Raw genomic sequence first — 18,744 nt, 5'->3', positions numbered from 1 at the left:
CTGGAGACGGCAGCGGTCTTGTCGGGATCTGGAAGAATACCGCTCGCGCTGACAACATGTCCGAGGAAGCGAAGCTCCTCAAAACCGAAATAGCATTTCTCAGGCTTGATCGTAAGTTGCGCGCATTGGAGCACCCGGAGCACTTTGCTCAGCCGCTCCAAGTGCTGCTCGAAGGTGGGCGAGAAAATGACATCGTCCAGGTATACGAGGCACGTCTGCCACTTGACCGGCTTCGACACAGCGTGTGGCATCAAACAACTTCAGATAAGACAGTGTCCATCATGCGTTGGGACGTGGCCGGCGCTGAGCACAGACCAAACGGGAGCACCTTAAATCCGTATAGGCCATCAGGCGTCAAAAAAGCAGTTTTCTCGCGGTCTCGCTCGTCCACCTTTATCTGCCAGTAGGAGCTTTTGAGGTCTAAGGAAAAGAACCTGGCATCACGTGGTCTGCCGAGTGCATGCATCATCAATCCTGGGGAGCGGGTAAACGTCCTTTTTGGTCACGTTGTTCAGTTAAAGGTAATCGACACAAACTCTCTAGGTGTTTCTTTCTGACAAGGACCACTGGTGACGCCCATGGGCTTGACGGTTGAATGACATCGTCGGCGAACATTTCGTCGACTTGACTTTTAAAAGCTTCGCGTTCCGTCGAAGAAACGCGGTATGATATACCAACCGAGGCTTCATACTGATGGACAGACAAATTTTTCTGACAAGATGGTTCTAATGCGCACGCATTAAAAGGGAACTTTTCGTTGCCAGAAGGTATATCCCAGTCCTTCAGAACAGGCCTGAACAAAAGCATCAGTTTTTTGAAGTTGGGGAAACAGCTGCTTACAATGTAAATGCACATTAGCTCGGCTCAAGCAATACTCGTCACTAAGCCAATCCCCACGCCTTTCTATTCTGTATATTTAACGTGCACTGACTTCGCACATCACCAGGTGGTCCAAATGATTCAGTAGCCCTCTACTATGACACCTCTTTCACTTCTATTTTCCTCCCTTCCCTTGCGGCGCGGTTCGGGTGTCCACCGAGATGTGAGGAAATTACTGCGCCATTTCCTTTTCTCAAAAACCAACTTGCAATACACGCACCAATTTTTATTGCCCATGCTCGACCGAAGCTCAAATGACGAGGATGGGTGGCTTCCCGCTCGGCTGATCCGGAGTACCCGGGTTCGAACCATACCACGGTGGCCGCGTTTCGATGGACGCGGAACCGACGTCCGTGCGCTGTGCGATGTCAGTGCACGTTGAAGATCCCCGGGTGGTCGAAATTATCCCGGAGCCCTCCACTACGGCACCTCTTTCTTCCTCTCTTCTCTCAGTCCCTCCTTTATCCCTTCCCTTACGGCGCGGTTCCAGGTGTCCGCCGATATATGAGACAGATACTGCGCCGTTTCCTTTCCCCAAAAATCCATTTTAAATTTTTCCTGGCCCTATGCGGCTGGAATCTAGGAGCTCTCGCCAATGTGGCGAGGGCTCCTTGACGCTGGGTGTATCTGTTGCTAAACCGCCGTCGTTGTTTCGGATGACGCGGTTGCTGCGACGCGTGTCCTATCTTTCAATCTTTCCTCTCATATCTCTTTTCAACTCTCCTACTGTCTGCACCTGGCGGCGATTGTGGCTCAGCTTGAGCCAGTGGGCAGGCCCGTGCACTTTCCTTTTAATTCTTCCTGCAGTAGCAACAACAACAAAAAGCCGAACTAAATAATCTAGACGTGCGTTTCTTTCTGGCGAGGCCTGGATTTCGGGAGCTTGTACACCCTCATGATGTTCAGAAACGAGCAGAACTGCCCTGCTAAGCCAAACCTAACTACCTCGGTCAAAGCGGGAAGCAAAAATGCGCCCATTCTAAGTAAAAGAGCGTGGTTCAAGCGCGTACATATCACTACCTGCATGCGTTGTCGCCCCGTTATGTGTGAATGCATTTGAAAGTGAATTATAAATCACTTGGTAAAAGAAGGAGTACGATGTTACATGAATTCCGCTAGCTAACCTTAACTATAAAACGAGACTTTTGCTAGCGCTCAAATTTCATGAACAGGGGCCGTATTTGCGATGTTCCTTTCGTTTTCGTTTCGCATGTCATCTACCATTGGTCGATGCCCCATCTGACGTGACAGATGACATCACGCTGGTCCTGGCAGGAAAACAGCCCTGATACCACTTGATGATTACGCTAGCGCCACGTCCAAGCCGGACTGACGGACCGACGCTGACGAATCAAGGAGCCCACTGACACATCTGGCATGCCTGACAAGCAAGAAACTGCGTGATACATGAGTGCGTAATTGGCCGAGCATGGCCGTTGTGACAACTTTTTTCTGGAAGCGGTGGCAGTACGGGGAGGCTAGAGGTAGCACCACGTCCAGACCGGCCGTGCCTACGCATTACTTGTACCCTTCGCCGCCTTGTGTTGTCTACGTTACGTACGACTTCATGACGAAACGAAACGTCGGAAAATATCGCCCTACGTGTACCATGCCGTAAACTTGGCAAAAAAACTGTTAGAGGTTCAACCCGACGTAACCTAGTAGACGGCCGAAAGCTTGGTTTTGCATGTTTTTGCATGGGTATGCACATGATTATGCATGGTTGCATGGATACACATCAGGCGATGCGAATCTCAGCTCTGAAGGTGAAGGTCAAAGGTCAAGTGACCACTGGTCATCGGTCACGTGGTTGCTGGTCATTAGCTGTGACCATACCATACAGGCATATCATGGCAATATGCAACAAGACACATAGAGTCATACATTGTTCGTCTTGGGAGTGTCTGCTTGGTTTGACCTTGGTGGGGCTTCAAGATCAAACGCGGAAAGCCAGGCGAAACTGTGAATTGTACCTCGAGTAGTAGAGCTATCGCTCTAGAAAAAAAAAGGCGTTGATTGCTTACCGGCATCTTGTAGTCAATGCGAGGTTTTCGTCACCAGCGTTTGCCTGAAGTGTAGAAAAACATAATAGTGCAGTTGGTTAGATCATCTGAAGTACCTCTCTTCCTGCAGTCATTGATCAAGCACGCAGCAATCGTTGCAGTGAAGCTGGTTTGCTTTATCGGAATAAAGTATGGCATAGCCTAAATGCTGGAATCCTTGTAATATCTTTGTAACGGGTTTCTGAAACAGTTGCACGCCTGAGCAGTAGGGCAGTTATAGTTCTTTATTTTTTCAGAACTCTTCGCTTTACTGTGCATGTCTTCACGGCCGAAGTGATCGACGTCCTCCCCCAAGAAACGCATCCTTCAATTTGCACATTTAAAGGCACACTAAAAACAAACTGAAGTTGACCCTTCGTCGACTGGGTGTCACGTTATAACCACAAAGAGACCACTCACACCGAAAGCGGATACCTTGTGAGGTAGAAAAGACCAAAAATCGATATAGTAATACCGGTGCCGCCATCATCGGCAGGATTCACAACTAAAGCTCAGGCGTCGACAATATCGCGGATCCCAGAGGCTACGCTACGCCGCCATTGACTACAAAAAGGTGGAAACCCGTCCTTGTTGATAAGGGCGTTCAGTTTTGAATCCACTTAATTGATTGATTGATTGATTGATTGATTGGTTGGTTGGTTGGTTGGTTGGTTGGTTGGTTGGTTGGTTGGTTGGTTGGTTGGTTGGTTGGTTGGTTGGTTGGTTGGTTGATTTATTTATTTATTTATTTATTTATTTATTTATTTATTGACTGACTGATTGAGATGACTTTAAGATCCAACGGAGAAAGATGGGGTGTTCCATGCGCTTAGACGGCGGCTCGGAGCGCTTGGGTCCAGGCAGCGTCTTCAGCCAGTTGAATGACAGCAAGTTGAGTAGGTGAGTCCCAGTTGAGCATCAAGTCTCCCAGGATGCCTCTGTTCCTTCTTCATTATGTGCTTGCTTTCTGTTTGGGCATGTCGAGACCATGTGAGCCATGTCTGCTGTGTTTTTGCGCCTTTTACATGTGTATTCGCATTGTCCTGGGTGCCACCTATTCACGATCGAAGGTTGCGGTATCTTATTGGGGCAATTTTAGCGCGGCAGCACTACTATAGGTGCATTTTCTGATTTCGGGCGTACTTATTTACGTTACCGAAGCCTGCATTGTGGCAGGCCGCTCTCCTGCCCACCGGGTTGGGCAACCTGTCAGGTGTGTACACCTGGCAATCAGCTGGATGAAGGCCTAGGTGAAGGGTACACCTGGATGAAGACATTCAAGGTAAATGCCTTCAGAGTAAAGACCTTAGGTCATATTACTTTGTGGTAAAGTCCTTTAGGTCAAATGCCATTATGGTTAAGGCATTTAGTATAAAGGCTGTTAGGTCAAAGGATGTTCTCGCATTAACAGCACGTAAGGACATTAAGCGTTCACTGTAACTACCACTGAGCGATATTCCGCGCTTAGCCATGCTAAACCGTCTGCTACTTTTTAAAATCTAATTCGCCGATACACGCGTCTTTTTCTGCCGTAATGTCAAAGTAGCCGTAAAGAGCAAGACAATCACTTTTCACTGAGATCAGTGATTGGATTCAGCACTCTGTCATGGGTAATACGCCTATATGGGAGTAAAAAGAGCGTAATCTCTCCTGTAGCCCTACAAAAATTTTTAGACAGTCTTTAAACTGTCCATAAACTTATGTCTATAAAGTCTATAGAATGTCTATAGACGTATCCTAGAGAACAGTCCATAGGCAATGCAAATGCCACAGACAGTCTATAGACAATCTATAGATTTATGGTCATACACTTTTAATAGACTGTTGTCTATAGACACTCTAAAGACTACGAATAGACAAAAAGAAATATCTACAGGAAGAAAATAGAGTCTATAAGAAGTCTATATACTGTCGATAGACCATTTTTCAAGGGAGCGCACTGCGCCTTTTATAAAAGGGTGTGAGCTAGTGGACAGCTGGTTGCCTTAAGTTTACTCCATTTTGTTTAAAGTGTAGGCGGGTATTCTAAAGCGACGCTCAGTTAAATCTAGTTCTAAGTAAAAATCAATTTGGTGGCTCTTTTTGCCTGTGCCAATCTTTGTTCCGCAGCACAAGACTCATTTTGTGCCGAGAAAATTGGCTTTAAAAATGGAACAGTTTTATTCCCGCCATTCAGTTGCAACTTGTGGCGTCAAGACCCGTACAGGTCTCCGTGATCTCTGTTCGGAAGTGAAGGGCGGTGTAGTTTGTCCTCAAGAGTCCCCGTAAAAAAAAAAAAAAATCTTGGCTTCATCCAACTTTCCTTGAAGAAACAGCTGGTGGCGACGATACCTGCATTTTATTTTTCTGCTTCTTCTTGATTACATGTCCAACATTCTTTGACAAGAATTTTGAGTATAGGAAAAGCGTAAGACACTGGTATGGAAATATTGAAGGTAATGGTGCATCCTTCGGGTATGTAGCAAGATATTTCTTTTAGACTGTTTCCATCACTCGCATCGAGCAGTTAACACTGCCATAGAAAAACAAGCGGGAACGCTTTTGACGATAGCAAGGACGTTAATAGCAGAAACATTCAAGCGTGCCGACGGGATATCTGCGGATATATTGATTCCTATAGTAAAATCTTACATTAAATGAAAAAAAATGAGCTCATAAACTTTTTCTCCTTAATAATAGTAATAATAATAATTGGTTTTTGCGGGAAGGAAATGGCTTGGCTTATGGGTGTTTAACGTCCCAAAGCGACTCAGGCTATGAGGGACACCGTAGTGAAGGGCTCCGGAAATTTCGACCACCTGGGGTTCTTTAACATGCACTGACATCGCACAGTACACGGGCCTCTAGAATTTCGCCTCCATCGAAATTCGACCGCCGCGGCCGGGATCGAACCCGCGTCTTTCGGGCCGGCAGCCGAGCGTCGTAACCACTCAGCCCCCGTGGCGGCTGGAAATGGCGCAGTATCTGTCTGATATATCGTTGGACACCTGAACCGCGCCGTAAGGGAAGGGATAAAAGAGGGAGTGAAAGAAGAAAGGAAGAACGAGGGGCCGTAGTGGAGAGCTCCGGAATAATTTCGACCACCTGGGGATCTTTAACGTGCACTGACATCGCACAGCACACGGGCGCCTTAGCGTTTTGCCTCTATAAAAACGCAGCCGCCGCGGTCGGGTTCGAGCCCGGGAGCTCCTGATCAGTAGCCGAGCGTCTTAACCACTGAGCCACCGCGGCGGGTGGCCGTACGGGAAGGAAAATGAAATGGACAGTTGCTTTTAAGGAAAGGAAATGACACCTGTCTCACATTTCTCGCTGGACACCTGGATCGCGCCGTATGGGAAGCAAAAATCGATCGATCAATCAATTAGTCAGTCAATTAATCGATCAATCAATCGATCGATCAATGATAAATCAATCGCTCAATCTATCATTCGATCGATCAATCAATCAATCAATCATTCGATCAATCAATCCATCCATCAATCAATCCATCAATCAATCCTTTACGCTGTCGCGTTAAAATCCCTTTCCTTACGGCCCGGTTCAGGTGTCCACTGATGCGCCATTTTTCGCTCACGGCCAAAGACGCCGACGGCACCGGCTTTTCTCCGACACGAGCTCCTTTACACTTTCGCGTTAAAAGCGTGATCACCTTTTCAATTCTGAGGCGCGCCTCTGACAGATAGCGTTCATCCTTTCGGTGCTCATCCCCACAGGGCCTCAGCACGCAAACGCACGCTGCGGGTGGCTTCATAGGACCGCGGACGCTCGGAGACCATACATCGAGGAAGGAAAGCTCAGGAGAGGCCGTGCTCCATGGCGTCGTGAAAGCCCCGCATAATTCTTTCCCACGCTCATTCGGCTGTTTGTTACAACTTAGTGATCGACAGCGATTGTTACAAAAAAGTAAAGCGCTGGTTCACTAAACTGGCTGCAAAGTGAGCAGGACACAGAGCTGAACTCGCGTCCACGTTCATCATGTTTATAGCAAATGACCGGTGTTGTGCCCGGACAACCAGCCCGGACTCCACATTTTCAAGATGCACAATTTCTCCTGCGCACGCCCTTGAACAAGCCCGGTGCTGCGCCGCAAGGCAACAGCGCCCTAACGCTCCCTTGACAAACTATGATGCTGCGCCGCCAGACAGCGGCGCCGTATGGAGAAGCATCGACGAGTGACATGTCCAAACGTGCTGCAACATTGCTAGACAGCCAGGCGCCGGTTCCCCTTTCCTCCTGGGAGTCACCACGCGCGGAAAACTTGAAGCGGGTGGCCAGCGCGGTCGCTGGTTGGACCTCTCGGATGGCTGTCAAATGCTGGATTTTTATTGGTCCGTTTGTGTGACGACCGTTTCTCGGGGCTATATAAGCCCCAACGCTGCCGCCTGGAAAGGACTCCGGCCTCCGTTCTACCGAGCCCGTTGTGGAGAGACCTACCGTGAACCGTGTGCCGCTCACGGGTGGAGTGTGATGTGTGACGCGTTGGAGCCTCGCCGGACGTCACCGTGCGAGAACAGTCGCGTTTGCTGTTAGTTCTCGGCCCCGTGCCGATCACGTCCTGTATAATGCTCTGTACATAATGTATAAAATCCCTTTTGTTGTTCTCACCGACGCCTCACTCGGAGGCTTCGCTACCGACTAGGGACATGGCGACGCTCTGTCACAAAACGCGTGGTGAGCGTTGCGGGACCACCTCAAAGTCACAACACTGGTGGTAGCGGTGGGATCGCCAGTCACAACACCGGGTAGATAACGCGTCACTGCTTTGTGAGAGCAAGTGGCTTCCACCGGATTTGAGTTCTTCCTGTGTTGCCATTGCCAGCCACAAAACTGAAATTGTACCCGCCGCGGTGGCTCAGTGGTTGGGGCGCTCGGCTACTCATCCGGAGTTCCCAGGTTCGAACCCGACCGCGGCGGCCGTTTCGATGGAGGCGAAACGCTAAGGCGCCCGTGTGCTCTGCGATGTCAGTGCACGTTAAAGGTTCCCCAGGTGGTCGAAATTATTCCGGAGTCCTCCACTACGGCACCTCTTTCTTCTATTAGTACCTCCTTTATTCCTTCCCTTACGGCTCGGTTCGGGTGTCCACCGATATATGAGACACATGCGTCATTTCCTTTCCCAAAAACCGATTTTCATTTTAAGACGACAGAAAAGTGCTCTATTATTAAAAGTACAATAATGCCCTTTTCTAGTTCGGGTGCTCACAGAAATATGCGATACAGTTACTGCGTCCTTTCCTTTCCTCAAAACCAAATTTTGGTCTAATTCCTTCCGTGGGTTGTTCAAAAATCCGATTACCGAGCTATTCTTGACGAAATGAACGTTTTTCCAATCCGATTCAATATAAGCGAAGGTCTCCTGCGGTCCACCGCGTAAACAGCACACTAGGGTCAGTAGATAAACTTACCCAGTGAGTCTACAGCTCACTTGTGAACACTCCCTTCTCGCGTTCGTAGATTCAACTCCGCTCCGAAAATTAAGACAAACATGCGAGAACAACTACCACCATGCGGCGTGGCGGTACAGGCAACCATTAATGTATTGCGAAATCGTTTCCTCACTTATCAGTGCGGGTATTAAATTGCAGTAAACACCATTCCCACACAAACATTGATTCATTCACTCTTCAACATAAACGCATGCAAACTTTCACTTACACACGAACAAAACAAAATAACACCGCACTGGAATTACATTTTCACAAAGTCAGATTCCGTAGAATCTTCTAGTGTTCTCTCGAACTATGGCTGCTACCTCTTCGACTTGCAGGTCCAGGATACGGGACAATTCAAGGGGTACGTGGACGACCATACCAGGATGCGAGCCCGCAAGCCAGCGCGCTTCCGCCGAGGGCAGGCACTGTGGCGCCGCCGTCTCGAAAAGCACTCGATTTAGAAGCGCCTTGCCAGCCACCTTAACTAGATCGCCACGGCACGGCAAGGCCAGCTCCGGCGTCAGGCCCAGGTAGAGGTTCGGAAAGGTATCCAGCCAAAACTTGGCCTCGGGCCATTCGCCGCAGAAGCCTTCCAATTGTATTCGGTGGTTTATTAAACCCGTATTCCTGAAGAGCTGGACGATGTCGAAGGTGGCATTTCGGGAATATAACACCACCGGGAGGCGCCGTTCGGCAGCCAAAAGCAGCTGCCTGCGTAAAGCATGCTTTTGCTGGTTCTTGCAGGTGAGCAATGGGCTCTCGGAGTAATCGAGACCAATGCGGCCTACAGCCACCGCCGAGTCGTGGCCGAGGACGCGCCTGAGGCACTTTTCAACTCCTTCAGAATACTCGTCTGCGTAGTATGGGGGGCATCCGAACGAGCCCCAGACGCAGTCTTCTGCCAGCAGGGCTTGCCACCTGTCGTGCCGTTCGAAAGCAACCGGGTTGGTGAAGTTTGCCACACAGCCACCATAATTATATGGAAATGTTGAACGATGCTTGAGGCGGAACTCCGCAAACGTTCCGGCGTGGTCTAACCTCCTAAACACATCGTTGAGGTGACAGAACGTGTCCACGATGTCAGCATCCCAGTTTGACGTGAAGGGCCATGCCCTTTCTTGAGGTTCCATGGATGGCAGATGAGGACTTCGGGGCACGCTTCCGAAACTGAGACAAGCACTGCATGTGAGACAAGACTAGGCAGAGACTGCTGCAACCAGCTGGTCGAAATAACGCAAGCAATTTCAACCCATGACGTCGAATCCGGTTTGAAAAAAAGACGTCACGTCCGGCAGTTTTTTGTTGTTTTTTTTGCTGTTTGAGCCATGTTTGAGCCGAGCCGAGCATTGCTGTCAGTAGCACAAAAATGGAAAGGTGTGAAGATCGCGGCGCTTTCTCTCGACCGCGCGTAACCCGTCTGCGCACCGATGCCGCCAGGGGGAATGCGGCGCTGCAGCTAGCGGCGCGGTAAGCTCAGCCAGCAGCGTCGGCCTTGCTATAGCCTTGCACACGCCGTTGCAGTTTTAGTCAGTTCAGTTCGTTTCGTCGCCTGTGCTGGAGTGTCTATAGAGCAAGGATATAACCTCCTTGCTATAGACCTCCTTCACTCCGCGACGTCACGAAGATGCGGTGGCGCTGATGTCAGCAGCGACTTTCGCATGGTAGGCAAAACAGCTACGGCCAGCCGGTGTCTACCGCAGCTGCTGCAGCTACCGGCGGCTGCATATCATGCCTGCGCACTCCAGAAGCAGCATGTATTGATCAGCCGCGTCACTGTTCGATCCACGTAGTAGCATAAAAGGTAATTTAAAATAGCCCCGATAGGCTTCTCGCGATAAATACCGCATTAGTAAACTGGCTAACGGAATGAGCCGCGGTACTAAAGCGCGAAATCTGGGAGTCGATTGGCACTGCCACTCAGTGTACTTAATAGCATGTAAGTTACTGCGTTCATTCACCTGAACATCAGCATACTACGCTTATAACTGCGCAAGGAAAAAAAGCACGTATGTAGCTGCGCACGCATTTATCACCTTGAGCCGGTGTGCACGGGGCCCCCGCCGGCAGGTTCACTCGCCCCCAAGGAATGCGTTCTTTTGTTAATTGCACAGCATGTTTTAATGGCACGTTTTATGGCATTTGATATTTGCTAGAAAGTGTTTCTTCATATGACAGACGTAATTATTTGATTCGAGTAGAAAGAAGTCTGTTCATGCGCGGTCACGTTGGCGTGCTTAGAATAGCGTACCTTAAGTGTGCTAAAAGCCACATGCTTTTTCATTGCATCATGCATGTGTCATGTTTCGTGATGCAGTCCATGACCGCGAAGCTTGTTTGGAAAGAAGCAGCCGCAGGCGTGCTACTAACAGACGTGTCGAGATTGAGAGGGGGCGCGGCAAGGAAAAGTATTTTCGTTATTTGTACACGCGATATGAAAGTAAATTCGGTGCAAATATGAAATTGCTACGCTAGTTCGGTTATGCCTTTTTTTTGCTATACCTGGTGCAGTTCTTCGGTAATTATAATTAACACCCTCGTCAAGTCACCTCAAGGTCTTAAATATTTGAGTAGAAAGTGCGCAAATGTTTTATGCCAGCATGTTCACAAAGCCCTGTTCTGTATATGACGCTATTATTTCTTCTTTTAGATGATCATGTACTTATGCATGCATAGTTACATGAAAACGTTTCTTACAAAAGTAACGAACATAATACTTCACGTTTAGGAAAAAAAAAATCGAGAAATATATTACACTCCTCATCGTCTCATGAATCTTTTGCGACAAATAGAGTCATTCTATTTTCATGCGTTATGAAATTACGAAGGTGTGAGTGATGCCAATCGCAGAAAATGTGAAAGGTCAGAAAACGAACCTTAAAATTAACGTTTATTTCCTCGTTTTTGGCCTCTTCGCTTGCGCTTTGGTCAAAGAAATGCGGCCCTGAACTCAAAGAAAGCCTCAAAGGAATTACCTCACAATTTTCGACGACCCCGCATCTGGAAAGCGTACTTTATAAATTTCTACTGAATATTTTGCTGTAATTTTTCGTCACGAAGCAGAACACCCCAGGGGGCTAAGAAAGAAAATAATCCCAGAAATCAAAAATTTTCACCAAATCGACCAGTTTAACAAGGGGAGAAGTCGGCCTGGCTGGTGTGTGATCCCGCGGCTAAAAACAGCGTTTAAGCGAGACAGAGGAGAATGGGGACACGACGCTGCCTCCACTTTTCGCACAGCACGGCAGGTACGTATGTCAGCAGACGGTGAGCGCACGTCTGCTCCGCCGAAAGATCGCCAGCACATCCTCTCACTACTGCCCCGAAGTAAAATCATTCTGGCTATAGCAGAGTGCCAAAAACTTCCTATTTTATTCAATGCCTAGCGTAGAAATCAACGGCAGAAATGCTTTCTGTTTACTACTAACCATATACACAATACACAGTGGCGAACCATTTTTCTGAATACGCCGCACGTGGCCAACGCGAGCTCGTGTACTTCAAGAAATTACTAAGCTGTAAACATCAACCATTGCTGTGCTTCGCAGAAACTGAAAACGCGCCTACAAGCCTTGAAAACCCGCGCTCAACAACTTTCCGCGACGACACTCTCTGGCCTTTTGCCTACCACGATCCCGCTAGCGACTGCAGCGCCACCTCGTTTGTTTACAAACATGCAGGAGGTCCATAGCAGCGTTTTTTTCTTTTTTATGCGAGGGCGAGATGCCTTCAACAGCAAAAGTGGCTGCGGAAAAAGTGGAAGTGGCTGCAGGCCATCACAGCTACGCTGAGCGACACAGACATGCGCGTCTGATATATTACATTGCAGGCTATGTGGCTAAGAGGGATGTTTTGACAACTCATTGTGAAGCACTGAAAAACGTGTTTCTCCGCCCCCATTGCCCCGTGACTGGTTGCTCCATCACTGGGAAAGAAATAGCACCAGTGTATGGCTGCTGCGTACAGAAGACTCGACCGAATTAAAAACACTTGCCCCCACTCGAAAAAAAACTTCCGAAGTCCCAGCAGAACAGCATGTCTCTGATAAAGGCAACATACCCAAAAAACTTCCAGCTGAGGCAACTAATGAGTTGGACCTTGGGGGCCATTTGCATTCGTCAGTATCATTTTACAATCTTGTCAACGTCCTGGAAAACAAATGTGCGTTCAGCCGAACGCTCTTGCATGCCGAAGCTGCGGCAGAGATTCTACAGTCAATTGGTGATGTGCCAAAAATTGGTTGTTCTGAGCATTCTGTTGCGCTGGCAGCATCAGGTGTACGTTTTTATTGCCTCACAAGGATTCACCTTTCGCTTTAGGGTATGAGGATAGTGAGAAGAAACGGAAAACACTGAAACCCCTGAGTGTTGTAGATCAAATTTTGCAACCCCCCCCCCCCCCGGAGAAAATTAATAGGATTCTGCTTTCTAATGGTTTCATCTGGTCCCAGAAGGAATTGCCGTAGATCTGGTTTGCTGCTGGTAGAAATGGTCCCTGTAGGGTACCCAATGGTGTTTTGCTTGGTCCCAGAAGGAAGCCTTCTGGTTTTGAGCTGGGGCCTGCTGGTGCCAGAAGGGAGCCAATTCTGGTTTGCTGCTTGTTTAAATGGGGCCTTCAGTTGTAAATAAACGATTTCAAGGCCAGATGTGTCGCTTCACTGTCTAGAATCGTCGGAGATTGTTTACATGAGCATCAAGATGGTATACATATGCTACAGGTTCGCAAGCGGCGACAAAAAAGTTGTGTGAATTAGCTCAGCTAACCCAGGATGTACAAAGCAAAAGATGTCGGCGTTCACAGTGTTCATTGGCGCTGACAATGTTCTAAATGGCGATAGATTTGAGCAAAGGAAGGGTGCATAACTGGCTCCCTGGATATGTGGACGCCTCATTCGGGCTTTCATACATTTGGCGGCGGTGAAAGAGATGTGACCTGAATTCATCAGCGCTGACAGCGTTTTGGCTGACATGCGGCACTGCAGCTGTAAATAGGCCGTAGCGTTCATTTGGTGATAAATCTCTCGCGATCAACCATTAACTGCATGCCACCTCCCAGGGTGGCAGGGAGGGCGCGCTGCCTATCCAGTGTGCGGAACGCAATCAAAGCGGGCTTTTACAGTTGGACACGAACGCCACGTATATGAAAGCGAGATTGAGGTATCCACTTGCCCGCGGAGCCGATTGTGCGCCTTTCCTTTCGTGAAAATGAACGGCCTTTGCAAAGTTGACAACGCCAGTGAACTCTATGAACGTCGTCGGCTTACTTGTTTTGTTTGTTTTTGAGGAAAGGAAACGGCACAGTAACCGTCTCACATATCTAGGTGGACACCCGAACCGCGCCGTAAAGGAAGGGATAAAGGAGGGAGGAAAAGAAGAAAGAGAAAACTGAAAATTGAAAGTTGGATTTTGAGGAAAGGCGCGGCGCTGCGCAGCGGCGGAACACCTGTGGCTCGGTGCTACTAGTGGCGCATGCGCAGTAGTAACTAGGGAGCGAGAGAGAGAGAAACGCGGCAGCGGCGAAAGGTTAGGCGACGGAGTCGGCGGCGGCCACCTGCGCCGTGCGTGACGTCACTCGTGCTCCGACATACGTCGGCTCGCGCGAAGTGCGGTGTTGACTAGCGTAGTGAAGCTTTTCGCTTCAAAACTGGTTTGTGCGTTGGGGCGCCTTCAGCCAATGCGACTGCAGTTGCGAGGTCCTACGGAACGCATTACAACGTGCTCTTCTCGCCGTAGTGACTGCGTTTCGATGGCGGCGCAACGCACAGAGTCGGTGCATGTTAAAGAAACCCAGGTGGTTGAAATCCTTCCGAAACCTTTCACTACGGCGTCGCTCACATCCTGGGCAACGTCTCGAAATGAGCACGCACAAAACTCGCTTCGGTACAGCTGCGCAATGCAAACTGGGCTTGTGAAGCAGCATATTTCACGGGAATAATGATGCGAGTTGACGAAACATTTTATGGTAAAGATTCATTCTTTGACGCTCGCATAAAACGCGCGGTAAGCGAAACGGGCTCATTTTCGCCTCAGTGGTAAAAATTTAGCCTACGCGATGCGCTCATTTCGGCTGCACGCCTTACCGCGCCTCTGCCGTCAGCGCCGCCAAACGGCATCGGCGCGCTGCGGGGCCATGCTTCCTCGGTCGGTTTTCACACCTGCCCACTCTAGCCACTTTACCGCCGGATCGCCACTGGTATAATCATAAACACACGGCGGCTGCGTTTTTATGGAGGAAAAACGCTAAGGCGCCCGTGTGCTGTGCGATGTCAGTGCACGTTAAAGATCCCCAGGTGGTCGAAATTATTCCGGAGCCCTCCACTACGGCACCTCTTCTTCCTTTCTTCTTTCAGTCCCTCCTTTATCCCTTCCCTTACTGCGCGGTTCAGGTGTCCAACGATATGAGACAGATACTGCGCCATTTCCTTTCCTCAAAAACCAATTATTATTATTATTATTAATCATAAACCCGCCGCGGTGGCTCAGTGGTTAGGGCGCTCGGCTACTGATCCGGAGTTCCCGGGTTCGAACCCGACCGTGGCGGCTGCGTTTTTTATGGAGGCAAAACGCTAAGGCGCCCGTGTGCTGTGCGATGTCAGTGCACGTTAAAGATCCCCAGACGGTCGAAATTATTCCGGCGCCCTCCACTACGGCACCTCTCTCTTCCCTTCTTCTTTCACTCCCTCCTTTATCCCTTCCCTTACGGCGCGGTTCAAGTTTCCAACGATATATGAGACAGATACTACGCCCTTTCTTTCCCCAAAAACAAAAATAATTGTTAATTATTATTACAATCATAAAGCCCCGGCTTGCTCTTACCTTAGACTTAAAAGGCGACGTCGTCTGCAGATTCAATGGAAGAACCGTAACCTGGGTGGAGAACATTAAAAATCTGATATCCTTCTCTTCTCCCGTGCCAGTTAACGCTGAAAAACATTTGCAATTACTAACCAGCCTGTGAATTTTTTCAATTATCGAACCATCTGACATGACATTTATATTTCCATATCAACAGCTGAAAAAACAACGAAACCTTGACTGCGCGCTTGATCTACACAAATATCTGCAGCACATGTCAAATGCCGTAAATACGCCGCGTGTTCTGGCGGGCGGCGGCCACCACCTCCTCGACGGGCAGGTCCCGGATGGCTGACAGTTCAGTTGCCACGTGGACCACCATGCCCGGATGCGAGCATTGCAGCGTGCCCGCTTGGTGCCTAGGCAAGAAGAAAGGTGCGTCCGTCTCGAGTAGCAGCCTGTCAAGGGGAACGTTGTGGGCCGCCTCCAAGAGGCAGCGCCCCACATCAGGAAAGCCCAGCAAGGGTGTCAGTCCCAGACAGAGGCGAGGGAACGTGTCGAGCCAGGTCTTCGCCTCCATCCAGTCGCCGGTGAAACAGTGAAGATGGATCGGGTGGTCCGCATGGACAGTCTCCTTCAGGACGCGGATGGTGTCCTGTGTTGAGTCGCGTGAATGAATGACCAGGGGAAGCCGACGTTCGACAGCCAGAGTTAGTTGTCTGCGGAAAACCCGTTGCTGCTGCCCGCGATCGGGCCCGTCCCTGCGGGCGTAGTCAAGCCCGATCTCGCCTAGGGCCACCACAGCGCCGTGGCCCAGGGCGCGGACGAGGTGCTGCTCCACATCTTCCGTGTACTCGCCGGCTCTTCGCGGGTGGCACCCAAAGGCGCCCCAGACGCATTCCTCATCTAGGAGCGACCCCCACACCCGGCGATCTTGGAACGTGGCCGGGTCACAGAAGTTCGTAACGCAGCCGTCATAACAATAGGGAAAGGTGTTTCGATGGATGAGCCTGAATTGGGCGAATGTTCCCGTATGGCCCGACCTGCTGAAAATGTAGTCCAGGTGGCAGTGGGTATCGATGAGGCCCATCTCCCAGGAAGCGGTGTACGGCCACTCCCGCATATGGGGCAGTCGGACGCGATACGCCACATTACGATGAGGTTGAGGTCTCGGCGGCCGAGCTGGCGTCAGGTTGTCGGGAATGAGACAGGACATCTTTTCGGTCGGTCGAACAGCAGAACTCGGAAGATGCTTTCCGCGCGTCACACCGGATCAGCACATACGCTTGAGCTGCGTACGGAATTTATCCGTCAGGTACTACAGCCCTCTTGATCAAATTTGAAGCGTACCAATCGGCGCAGCGAGCGAGGCGTCGCACCACCATGCGTCGCACGTCCAGTCAGTGCAGACGACACAGATCGGACAGCTGGTCCGCGATGTTGATGTTGATGGGGCTGTTTTCTACTTACTGCTGTCAAATTTATTTCCGCGGCATGCAAGGTGGTGGCGGTGGTTGTTGCTATGAAGGGGGGAGGCCGCGAGCAGCGCGAGCTTTCAACGTACATGTTTTTCCACACATCTCCCCTTTAAACCAGTTGAGCAACTTTAGTGTCCGCAGTATAGTAGTGCGCCCTGTGGACTAAGTGGAGAGGCTGATGCTACTGATGGGGAAAAGTTGAAGTACTTTCGCTTTTCACCGCTCAGATGGCTCATAGCAAGGACGACCTCTAGAGTTTTTCCAGTGACTCTAACGACCTCGACGCAGCTACGCCTACAAGCGCGCGGTTTCGGTTTCGACCGTGTGCGTGACCAAAATTCCTGAAAAATTAATTGCTTTCTAGTGCCGCCGAAAACTGCATTAGCCAAAATCTAAAAACTGATATGGATGTCACGACAGGCTACAAACTACTAGAACAATGTGGATCCCATCTAAACAGTGGAGAGTCTAGTGAATCTACGTCCATGGACGAAGTTGAAGGAACGCCCAGCTAAACGGAGCGGCGAAAGACTGAATTTGCAATTCGACTGAGCGAATTCCACGCGGCCAGCTGTAGCTATCGCGTCACTTCAGGTTTAACCAGAGCTAAACCGCAGCCATTTTTTTTTTTTTTGTAGAAACAATCTCGCCGTTTTGATGCCAATGTGCGTGCCTCTCTCGCTTAACTCCGAATTAATGAGGTTTGACTTGTCATCATGGATTTCTTTTTGCATTACCACATTACAGGTTGGATACTGTTATACTGTCTGATCAAGTAATATACATTTCTGTGCACATCATGTTTTTTCATATGGTGCTGAGTCAGTCTAGTTCTGTTTATTTCAGTTGCAAAGACCATGCACTATTTCGAAAAAAATAAGTGCAACAACATTTGCTTGATTATCATTTTCTGAAATTTTTTTGTAATGAACTGATATTCAGTTTGATGTTCGAAGCTTTTTTTTTTCTTATTAGAATTTGGTTCGTATTAAATAATTTTAATAAATATTCGCACACCCCTACTAATAAGACAGCTGTGATCGTGAACTGCATCACTACAGGTGGTGTGGAGTTTACGTCAGTAAATGTAGAATATCTTGCAGAAAGAGAAAGAGGCTTTGACTGACCAAAAGGACCCAGCACTTCTTCGTGGTGGAACAGGTGTCGTTTCCTGCACCTACTTATAAGCTCAAAAACTTTGGCTTGCCATTTCAAAGTACCCTGAACACATGACAAGATTGCTAGCATTTTCACTGTACCAATATGCATCCCAATCCTCAGGATATTAGGCTACTTATTTCATTAAATATTGTCACGGAACCAGGAAGGACTAAAAAGGATGCAGGACCACAGAGCTTGGTGAGGCGAACGGCTGAACGACAGCTGCTCAAAACGTTTACTACAGCTCCCTCGCCCCGAAGAGATGCGTGCTCGAGAACAGTGCAAAGAAGAAGAATGCAACGTGACATTGGCCCCCGTCGAAAATACAAGGGTGCACCTGAAAACAAAATGGCACAAAGACGAGTCCCAATATCAACGTCTGGCTCCCACTCTCTGCATGCTACAAACTGTACGGACTACCCTCAATATGTGTGCCAAACAGTTTGGTCTAAGGCAAAACTTTCTTCTTTTCCAACAGTGCAATATATTACACTTTCCCTAACAAAAACAAAAAAGTGGATGTCTTGGTGGGCTACCAAACCATACTTAATATGCTTCATGGTACACCAATGAGCCTACCAGATTGGTTTTTCTAGGCACGATGATACTGATTGGTTTTTCTACACAGAATAGTATAGGCATCATATTTTTATTTTCTCTTCATTAAGCAAAATGCACTTTATGTTTACAAATACCCGGAATTAACGAATTCTTATATTTAAGCATAACCTTGTGTGAAGATCTAGCCTGCAATATGCATGTCACTAACATCAGTTAACAGCTAGAACTACTGCTTGCTTAAAATGTCATTTGCACTACGCTCCACCAGACGTGAAGCTTCTTGCATACAAGTCCCTGGTTTGAACAAAACCAGAATACGCATCCCCCACCTGTAGCCGTCACCAAATATATATTAGATAACTTCACTAGTCACTGCACAGGATCGAGCCGCTAGATTAAT

The 18,744-nt window shown here is 48.8% G+C and overlaps 1 protein-coding gene and 1 pseudogene across 1 annotated transcript; both read right to left on the bottom strand.

The window, feature by feature from the left end:
* Window positions 1-8,625: 8,625 nt before the first annotated feature.
* On the bottom strand, window positions 8,626-9,483 carry LOC144109624 (3'-5' RNA nuclease TATDN2-like). Its single transcript, XM_077642442.1, has one exon. The coding sequence runs from the start codon at window positions 9,481-9,483 to the stop codon at window positions 8,626-8,628; it is 858 nt and encodes a 285-aa protein (XP_077498568.1).
* A 5,894-nt stretch (window positions 9,484-15,377) lies between these two features.
* On the bottom strand, window positions 15,378-16,429 carry LOC144110507 (3'-5' RNA nuclease TATDN2 pseudogene; annotated as a pseudogene).
* Between the last annotated feature and the right edge of the window lie 2,315 nt (window positions 16,430-18,744).

Source organism: Amblyomma americanum, chromosome 11, assembly GCF_052857255.1.
Source record: "Amblyomma americanum isolate KBUSLIRL-KWMA chromosome 11, ASM5285725v1, whole genome shotgun sequence".
Taxonomy (NCBI): domain Eukaryota; kingdom Metazoa; phylum Arthropoda; class Arachnida; order Ixodida; family Ixodidae; genus Amblyomma; species Amblyomma americanum.
Note: the sequence above shows the minus strand (reverse complement) of the source record. Positions and strands in the feature narration are given on the sequence as shown.